The 10,196-nt window shown below is 45.4% G+C and overlaps 1 protein-coding gene across 1 annotated transcript; it reads right to left on the reverse strand.

The window, feature by feature from the left end:
• Positions 1-469: 469 nt before the first annotated feature.
• On the reverse strand, positions 470-2,267 carry LOC141643792 (uncharacterized). Its single transcript, XM_074453102.1, has 4 exons — positions 2,205-2,267; positions 1,770-2,159; positions 1,234-1,534; positions 470-1,122 (listed from the first exon to the last, which is right to left on the reverse strand). The coding sequence occupies exons 1-4, from the start codon at positions 2,265-2,267 to the stop codon at positions 470-472; spliced, it is 1,407 nt and encodes a 468-aa protein (XP_074309203.1).
• Positions 2,268-10,196: the final 7,929 nt, after the last annotated feature.

Here is a 10,196-nt window from a genome sequence, read left to right on the forward strand (position 1 = left end):
TATTAAGTTTATGATTGATAACATCAGTACTAATTCCAGTCATATCAAAGTGAGACCAAGCAAAACAGGAAGATTTGTTTTTAAGAAAACTTACTAATTCCGGCCTGACTAAATTGGGCGCATCAGAGCCAACTAGAACATACCTATAAGGGTGCTCAGGGTTGAGGACTACCTGGTCTGTTTCCATCTTAGGTGGCACTACATAAGTGCTCCTGACAGGGTACGGTAATTGCTATGCGAGGGACTTACCTGCCTTGGAAGGCTTTAGGGCCTAAGTGTAGCATTCTTGTGTTGACTTATGCTCACCTTTAATAGTTGCTACTCCCCAATCTGTTGGTATCTTGATGCATTGGTGATAGGTTGATGGGACAGCCATGACATTGTGAATCCAAGGTCTACCTAGGATGACGTTGTAAGAGGACAAGCAGTCCAGAACTCCAAACCTTTCGTAGGATGCGACGCCTTCAACTTAAGTAGGAAGGTAGATCTCTCCCAAGGTGCTTTTTGTCTCGCCACTGAACCCTACCAAGACACTAGACTTCTTGGTGATCTGATCCTCTTTGATCTTCATGACTTTAAGCACGTCTAGCATGATCAGGTTCACTAAGCTGCCTCCATCTACTAAGATTCTCCTCACATTGGCGGTTCTAATTTGCATGGAAATCACCAGGCCATCATGATGAACGTCAATGATACCTACCAAGTCACAGTCGCTGAATGTGATAGGTGGGATGTTGTCAGGCTTGCAGGGTGACTTAGTTTGAGGCGTCCTGGTTATTTTCTTTGCTGCTGAACTGGTCAGGCCACAACTCTCTGATCCACCATTTATAAATTTCACTTCGTAGAGTGGAGGTGGTGGAGGGAGATTGCGTTCCTGCTTCTGCTCTTGGTTGTTTTTGCTGGTTTCTTCAATCCTGCCCCTGGCTTTGATCAAGTCTTTGAGGTATCCAGCTTTCAACAGGTAGGCTACTTTCTTCCTGAGGGTGAAGCAATCTTCTGTTGTGTGTCCCATATCCATGTGAAACTCGCACCATTTGGTATGGTCCTTCCTTTGATTCGGGTTGTCTGACTTCCTAGGCCATCTGACTACTAGTCCCATGTTGTCCAGCCGTTTGATCAATCCTGCAATGTCATGACAGAAGTTATGTTCAGATATAGGTGGATGAATTTTAGTCTTCCCTTGCTGTTCTTACGTCAGGTTGACTTCTGATTGATCAGGCCCGGTATATGGACCACTCCTGTAGTTACTGCCTTTGCCGCCACTTTTTCTGTTTGGCATGTCATAGTCTTTTGGATTACAGGACCCCCCAAACTTGTAACTCTTGTCTTCTTCTAGCCTGATATAGGCAAGCGTCTTTGCCTGGACATCTTCGAAGGAGTGACAGGGATACTTGGTTAATTCCACATATAGATCGCTGTTAGGTAGCAATCCTTGTCTGAATGCTTCCACTGCTGTACCGATGTCACACCTGGGTATTGATACTTTTTCCTTGTTGAACCTAGCAAGGAAGCTTCTAAGGCTCTCATCTTTGATCTAGGTAACCCTGTATAGATCATTGGAACGTTTTTCCAGTTCCCTGATGCTAGCAAACTGTTGATTGAATGTATTGACCAAGTCAGTAAAAGACTTGATGCTTCCATTTGGCAGGTAAATGTACCATTGCAGTGCAGGACCAGTCAGGGTAATTCCAAATCTCTTGCACATGCAAACTTTCCTGAACTCACTGGGGATAGATGCAACCAACATTTTTTTATTTGTAGAAGGCTACATGATTCTGTGGATCAGAGGTTCCATGATAGGTTCTTATAGATAGAATCACGAATTTCTTGGGAAGATCTACTTTAACTATCTCATCTATGAAGGGCGAGTCAACATAACTCTCTGGGGTAGCTTCTTCCATGCTGGAAGGGACTCCAGGTATTTTTTTCGAACTTTTCATTGAATTTCTTGATCTCCTGGATATTACCATCATGACGGCTGCTCCTGTTTCGTCAGGCTTCTCGTTGTCATCTTTGGGAGTGTCATCATCATCAATATTGATTGCTTTCTTAGCACCACTTGGACTCCCAAAGCTTGAGAAATCGAAGTGCTTGATAATTGATGAGAATGGACTTCCTGGCTGGATCTTGGAGCTTGATCCTTTGTATTTTTCCAATTTCTATTTTAAAGCTAATCCAGATTCATTCAATTGTTGGATTTCAACCTCGGACTGAGCCAATTTCTGCAATGCAGCAGCTAATTGCTCCTCTATGGTTGGAGTGGTCATTTTTAGTTTCTTTTTGGATTTTGTTTGTGAAAAAAGGGAAAAAAGATTTTAATGAGCTAGATGCCCCACGGTGGGCGCCAATTATTTTATGTAAATTCTGTGCAGGGCTAAATCAGGTTAGGGTAGAGAGTTTAGCAGGGTTAACTAGCTCGTTTATCTTGTATATAACTGTAGGGCAGGTTTAATAAAGTGCAAATAAAAGAAAGTAAAGAGAACAAATAAGACAATGATTTTTGTATCTGGAAAACCCTTGAATGGGAAAAAACTACGGGCACCAAGCCAGGAGAAGTTTCACTATAATATTTAGGAGAATAATTATATGTAAAGCTTAAACAATGTATTGTCGTTCTAAGTGTTGTAATAGTTGTTTGGGCTAAAAATAGCACAATAAGGAAGGCCCACTTAATAAGATAAGAAGCTATGGAAGGAGTGATAAGGAGGAAGGAAGCCCGCGGTTGGAGAAAGGGGAAACGGGCTCAAGGGAGATCAGGAGCCAATCATAGGCGGCGTCCGAATTTGGAAAGAGTTCTTATGGAAATTATATTCCCTTTCCATATTCGAAGTAGGACATATCTAGGGTTCCGACCCTATAAATAGCTAAGGAAGCAAATCAAGAAAGACATTCAACACATCCGTATTCACGCATTCACATTCAAGAACACATCAACACCACGGCATATTATTATCAAATATACATTCGTCCAAGATCCTGCAGGTCTGACGCCTAGGGCCAGCGGGATTAGCTTCGTGCCACAATTGTAATCATCCTCCTATTCAAATAGTGCAATACTTGGCAGAGTACCGTCCCTCCCGCGGTTGTTCCCACATTGGGTTTTCCGCGTCACCAAATCTTACGTGTCAATTTGCATTGCGTACTTTATTTCTTTATTTAAATATCAACCAACGAGTAAGACCGCATTAATCCTAATCAATCAACTTGGTAAAAAATACCTAAACAGTTTGGCGCCCACCGTGGGGCATTGTGGTCGTCAATCGTTGATATTCTAGATACACAATGGATAAGCAAGCATCTGAAGCCATGTTAGGGAGCAGGCAACCATCGCCACCGCCACCAACTATTCAAAACCCGACAACAACAGTGGCCACGCAGGCTCCCGGACACACCTCAAGAATCATACCGACAACCAAAACTTCTTTACCTCCCAGGACTCCTGCTGTCGTGGCCCAAGCCAGATCAGATGAGGGAACAGTAAGTTCAGGCCTCACTCCGCCACCTAGTCCCACACAAATCTTACTCACTGGCGTAGAAAATCTTCAAAAAGCTATGGAAAACATGAGAGAAGACCAGAGGAAAACTGAAACTGAAGCAAGAAAGAGGGACAGAGAGCTCTGTGCACAGATAGACATCCTGAAACAGCAGTCTGTCACCCCAGCAAGCAGGACAGACGTGGGAAGGCCTACACTAGTAGATCTGACGCAGGGGGCATCAAGCAGCAGGAATCCACTTCAACAGATACCGGCTGAATTAATAACGAGATTGGATCTGTCCACGATACCATCAGATGGAAGGATAACCCCACAAGGGTTGGGACACCTCACGCCAGGTAACTGGTTTGCGGCCAGCAGTATGGAAGCACGAGCAGGTGGCATCCCTGTCAGCAGCCCCGCAACGATCGATCAGACGCCTGGAGCAGGATTCGAGTCAAACCAACAAATGGATCGCGGCGAGGGGACAATCGTTACAACAACTCCTCTAGCAGTGAACACATCGTAACCATCAAGAGCTCGGATCAAGAGGCGGATATTGAACCAACAGCAGCCGACAAAGGCGGACCCCGATTCAGCAAAGATCACAAATCAGCGATTGAGTTAAAATAAATACTGAGCAGGGTCCCAGGGTTGCCACCCCCACTCGAGAAAGCAGCTCTAGACAGCTACGCCGACTCGCCATTCGTGGACACCATATCCATCACAGCCATGCCAAAGGGATTCACAAATCCAAATATGCCTCTCTTCGATGGCACGACAGATCCCTTTGATCATATAAGCCAGTACAAGCAGAAAATGATGACAGTAACAGCTATAGGGCAAGTCAAGGAGGCTTGCATGTGCAAAGGGTTCGGATTCACCCTAACAAGACCGACACTTCGATGGTTTGTGAGCCTGCCCAACAGGTCGATATCTACATTTGCTGAATTGGTGAACGCATTTACTCAACAGTTCGCAAGCAGCAGAAAACCACAGAAGCATGCATGAGATCTGTACAGAATCGTCCAGGGGGCAGGAGAGAGCATTGGAGAATACAATACTAGGTTCAACAATGAGAAGGTAGCAGTACGAGAGTGTGATGTCTCAACAACAGTAGAAGCCTTCAGAAGAGGCCTCCACCACGACTCCGACCTATATAAGCAGCTAACCATGCATCCATGCCATAGTTTTGAGGCGGTGACAGAGAGAAGGCAAATGCCGCAATCGATTGGAGGAAGATATCCTAGCCGAGCCGACCATCGAGCACACCAAGTATTTCTAGTACCTCAGCCGTGGAGAAATCAAGAAGAAACAAGCCACCAGCAAGAAGGATGAGAGGTACAAACCATATGGAAGGGGAGTCAACAGAATCGAGGAAAATCAGCTACGTCCCGCTCTGGCAGAATATGGATTCACTACAGGTATAGGAGGAATCTTCAAAGGCACTCAGGGAGATGGGAGATGGAGTCAGGTGGCCCAACCCACCAGTAGGAAAGCAAGCATGGAGAAAGGATAGCAAGAAGAAGTGTGAGTTCCACCGTGATATTGGGCACAACACTGAGGATTGCTACACATTACGAAGAGAGATCAAGCGCCTGTACGAACAAGGAAAGCTGAGACACCTATTATCACGTGGGGGCAAGCAGAAAGATAAGGTAGGCTCCGCCAAGCCTGCAGATCCACCCACATGCACCAAAATCATAAACGTGATAACAGGCGGCTCAGACTTAAGCGGCCTGACATACTCAGCAGCTTAAAGACGCGCCACCGAGATCAAAGGAGACAGGCCAGCCAATTCTTGCAGAATTTCTCACAGTGACCTGTCAGCGGTCAGCTTTGATGAAGGAGATACATACGATGAATGAGAACATCATGACGCACTTATTATCACCTTATCAATGGCCAATTGTACAGTTAGAAAGGTCTTGGTAGATACAGGAAGCTCGGTCAACCTAATCATGCTGAAAACTATAGAAAACATGGGATTCAGCGAGAATGATTTGCAGAAGAAGACTATTCCGCTAGTAGGCTTCAGTGGAGAAACATCCAGCTCACTGGGTGAGATAGTCATCCCAACCTATGTGGGAGGAGTCAACAAGCAAGTCAGATACCTGGTTATAGACGGCCCCTCCACCTACAACGTCATCCTGGGAAGACCATAGTTGCACCAGATGAAAGCAGTCCCCTCAACATACCACCAGTGCATAAACTTCCCCACACCATGGGGAGTAGAAACAATAAGAGGAGATCAGGAGGAAGCTAGAGGCTGCTATAAGAAGGCACTCAAGAGCACTGCCAGCCCTACCGCATAGCAATTACAGAAACAGCCTATCCAGGATGAATACATCGAACCCCCAGCAGAAGAGCTGGATCAAATCAACCTGGACAAGCTGCACCCAGAAAGAACCGTGCTCATTGGAGCAGGATGCACAGGAAGCTTAAGACATCAACTAGTCAAGTTCTTACAGGATAACATGGATTGTTTTGCATGGTCACACGATGACATGATAGGAATAGATCCGTCCATCATAACACATAAGCTTAGTGTGGACCCGAAGTGTAAACCCATCCAGCAGAGAAGAAGAAAATTTGCAGCGGAAAGAAACAAAGTGATCAACCAAGAGGTAGATAGCCTGTTGGCAGCGAAGAAAATAAGAGAAGTAAAATATCCAGAATGGCTGTCTAACGTAGTGGTAGTTCCCAAGAAGAATGGAAAGTGGAGAGTATGTGTGGACTTTACCGACCTCAACAAAGCATGCCCTAAGGATCCATTCCCGCTGCCTCATATTGATGCAATGGTGGACGCAACAGCTGGACACGAGATGCTGACATTCCTGGACGCATGGAGTGGGTACAATCAGATTAAGATGGATCTTGCAGATCAAGAGAAGACGACATTCATGTCCGAAAGAGGAATATATTGCTACAACGTCATGCCATTTGGCCTAAAGAACGCAGGCTCCACATATCAAAGGCTGGTTAACCGAATGTTCAAAGAACAGATAGGAAGAACAATGGAGGTGTATATTGATGACATGGTGGTGAAATCAGAAAAGGCCAAAGATCATATGCGACATCTGGCAGAAACATTCAGCACCCTCAGAGAATACAAAATGAAGCTAAACCCATCTAAATGCACGTTCGGAGTATCTTCTGGCAAGTTCTTAGGCTATATTGTAACTCAAAGAGGGATAGAAGCCAGCATAGAGTAGATCAAAGCTGTCTTACAACTAGAATCACCTGAAAAGCCTAAAGATGTTCAAAGACTATCTGGAAAGGTAGCAGCCCTGAACAGGTTCATCTCAAGATCTTCAGACAAATGCAGGCTGTTTTACGACATACTAAGGAAAAGCCAGAAGTTTGAATGGACCTCGGAGCACGAGCAAGCCTTCAAAGAGCTGAAGCACTACCTCAGCAGCCCGCCGCTGCTGTCGAAGCCAAAGCCAGGGGAACCACTATTCCTATACCTGGCCGTCACGGAGGTGGCAAGTCTTTGTCCCGGGTCGAGAGCAGAAAAAGAGTAGAAGCCAGATATACTACGTGAGCAAGTCTCTCGCTGCCAGAGAGAGATCGGTACACATCCCTTGAAAAATTAGTACTAGCATTGGTAGTAGCATCTAAAATCGCGCCCTATTTTAGGTCCCACATCATACATGTCGTGACCAACTACCCGCTAAAATCTATCATGAGGAAGCCTGAACTATCAGGCAGAATGTCAAAATGGTCCGTACACCTCAGTGGGTACAATATCCAGTATGACCCCAGAACAGCAATCAAATCGCAAGCACTGGCCGACTTCGTGTCAGACTTTAGCCCAGCTATCCAGAATCTGGCAGACAAGGAAATCCTCACCTTAGGAGGGAGCAAGGAGACAGAAGTCTGGTAGATGCATATTGACGGAGCCTCCAACCAAAGAGGGGCAGGTGTGGGGTTAATCCTGCGGTCACCGCAGGGAGACCTGATAGCACAAGCAGTAAGATGTGAATTTAAGGCAACCAACAATGAAACAGAGTACGAGGCCTTGATATTAGGAATGAAGCTAGCTTTGGAGTTAGGGGTCAGGCTCCTGCTCATATCCAGTGACTCTCTATTAATAGCCAACCACGTGAATGATGAGTTTATAGCCAGAAATTCGAAAATGATTGCATACCTAAAAGTAGCAAAGGAGTCAAAGCAAAAATTCGAAACTTGCAAGCTTAAGCAGGTCCCCAGAGATCACAATGTGGAAGCAGGCGCCTTGGCAACACTGGGGGCAACATTTAAACCAACAGAGCTATCCAGCATTCCAATAGCACACATGCTGGAGCCTTCTATCCAGAAGGCAGATGAAATAGATAAAGGTGAATTGGAGGATCCACAGAGCGAAAAAGAAGTCCAGGCAGTTACAGCAGAAGGTGAGAACTCTCAGCCAAACAGGCAGACGCCTGACCAAACAGCCGAACAAGCAGGCGACTGGCGCACACCTTACCTAGACTGGCTGCGCCATAACAAGCTACCAGATGACAAGAAGGAAGTAAGAGCTTTCAGAGTAAGGGCTTCCAAGTTTATACTCATTGATGATATATTATTCAGGAAGTCACTAGCCGGCCCCTACTTACGGTGCCTGGATAAGGAAGAAGCACAGACTGTGTTACATGCTATCCACAGTGGCGAATGTGGAAACCATGCAGGGGGCAAGAGTCTGGCAAATAAAGCCCTCAGACAGGGATACTATTGGCCTACAATAAAGGTAGATGCAACAGAGTACGCACGTAAATGTGACGCCTGCCAGCGTTCAGCACCAATGATCCATCAGCCAGCAGAGCCCCTGCACCCTATCATTTCTCCCTGGCCATTCATGGCATGGGGCATGGACATAGTAGGCCCTCTACCACGGGCCACATGAAATAGAACCTGGATGCTAGCAATGACAGATTACTTCTCCAAGTGGATAGAGGCAGAAGCATTCACAGAGGTAAAAGATAAACAGGTCATTTCATTTATAAAACGAAACATCATTTGTAGGTTTGGTATCCCATCAGAAATCATATGTGACAATGGCTCACAATTCATCTCCAACGATACCGAGGGATACTGTGCCAGGTGGAACATCACCTTAAAAACGTCAGCACCTAGGACTCCAAAGTCCAACGGGCAAGCTTAATCCAGCAACAAAATCATCATGGACAATCTGAGAAGGAGGTTACAGGAGTTAGGAGGAAAGTGGGCAGATGAATTGCCACTAGTGTTATGGTTAGACAGAACGACACCAAAGATAGCAACAGGTCAAACACCCTTCGGCCTGGTGTTTGGCGCAGAAGCAGTCATTCCGTCAGAAGTTCTAGTTCCCATTCACAGGTATGAAAATATGACGGGGGAACTGAACAATGCAGAGATGATCAGAAGCCTGGACACAATTGACGAGCTGCGAGCAAACGCAAAAATCCGTCTGGCTGTCTACAAACAGTCTGTGGCCAGGAGTTATAACAAGAATGTGAATGTAACACCCCCATACTCCGAGTGCCTTACCAGGACCACTCAGGTATGAAGACATCACCATCTCGGTTGCCCGAGGTATGATAATCAAATAGACAAAACAGAAACAACATTTATTATAAGTAATTTAATGAATAAGTACAATCCTCGAAACCAAACTGAAAGTACAATACATTATGCCAAACTATCCGTTCTCAACTGAAAAGTAAATAAATACTAAACTACAGCGGAAGACTCTATCGTCATGTCGTGGCCATCCCAGCTATCCCAGTATCATCTCTATACCTGTTCAATATCTGCTCACCATCCCCGAATGGATCACCGCAGGTTTTACAAAACAACACCGGGTCGATACTAATCACACAATCAATATAGATAACAACAATAAGACACATAGACAAAAATGAACCGTCACACACACACACACACCACCAACTCCCATCATCTCAATACTTGACCGTCCACCGGACCACCACGCCATGGGGGGACCGCAGCCGTTCCCACCTAAGCCCCGCTCATCGTACGAGCGATAACCCTGTCCATTAATGTGCACATCCCCTTTCGTGGCGGGTTCCACGAAGGGCGAAACTAGGGCGTGAGATCACTCCCGCAAGTGACCCCACTCAGGCGAGAACGCATCTCGAGAACCATCAACAAACACAACCACAATCACAATCACAATCACAATCATCATATCAAACAACTAACTACAAAGACATCACCAATATCCCATTATGGGACTAATACGAGTAGAAATCCTACCCGGAAAGCACAACACGCAGACGGTATCTACAAAAATGTCTCAAAACGCCTCTTCTACGAATTCTCCTCCTAACATATAACACATAAAGACTACCAATTACTTACTATTCACAAAACCCCAAATCCTAAATTAGGGTTTGACCAAACCTAGCAAAACATTATATAAATTATATTAAAAGCTTACCCTCGACGCAAGGAATCCAACGACACGAACTACGATACGAATCGACCGTCTCGAACTCCGGAATTGTTAAGGATGCGATTAGGAAGATGATCGATCTTTCTCTCTTAAACAGGTTTTAGGTTTTGGTAAAAGTGAATTAAAACAACGACGATTATGTTTAAATACCCTAATCGCATAATTAACAAAACCCGCGAAAAACTCCCGTAAAAACCGGGACACTCGATCGAGTACCCAAGGTACTCGATCGAGTACCCCTACTCGATCGAGTGCCCCAGACTACTCGATCGAGTGCCCAACAG

The sequence above is a fragment of the Silene latifolia genome, chromosome 1 (assembly GCF_048544455.1).
Source record: "Silene latifolia isolate original U9 population chromosome 1, ASM4854445v1, whole genome shotgun sequence".
Taxonomy (NCBI): Eukaryota; Viridiplantae; Streptophyta; class Magnoliopsida; order Caryophyllales; family Caryophyllaceae; genus Silene; species Silene latifolia.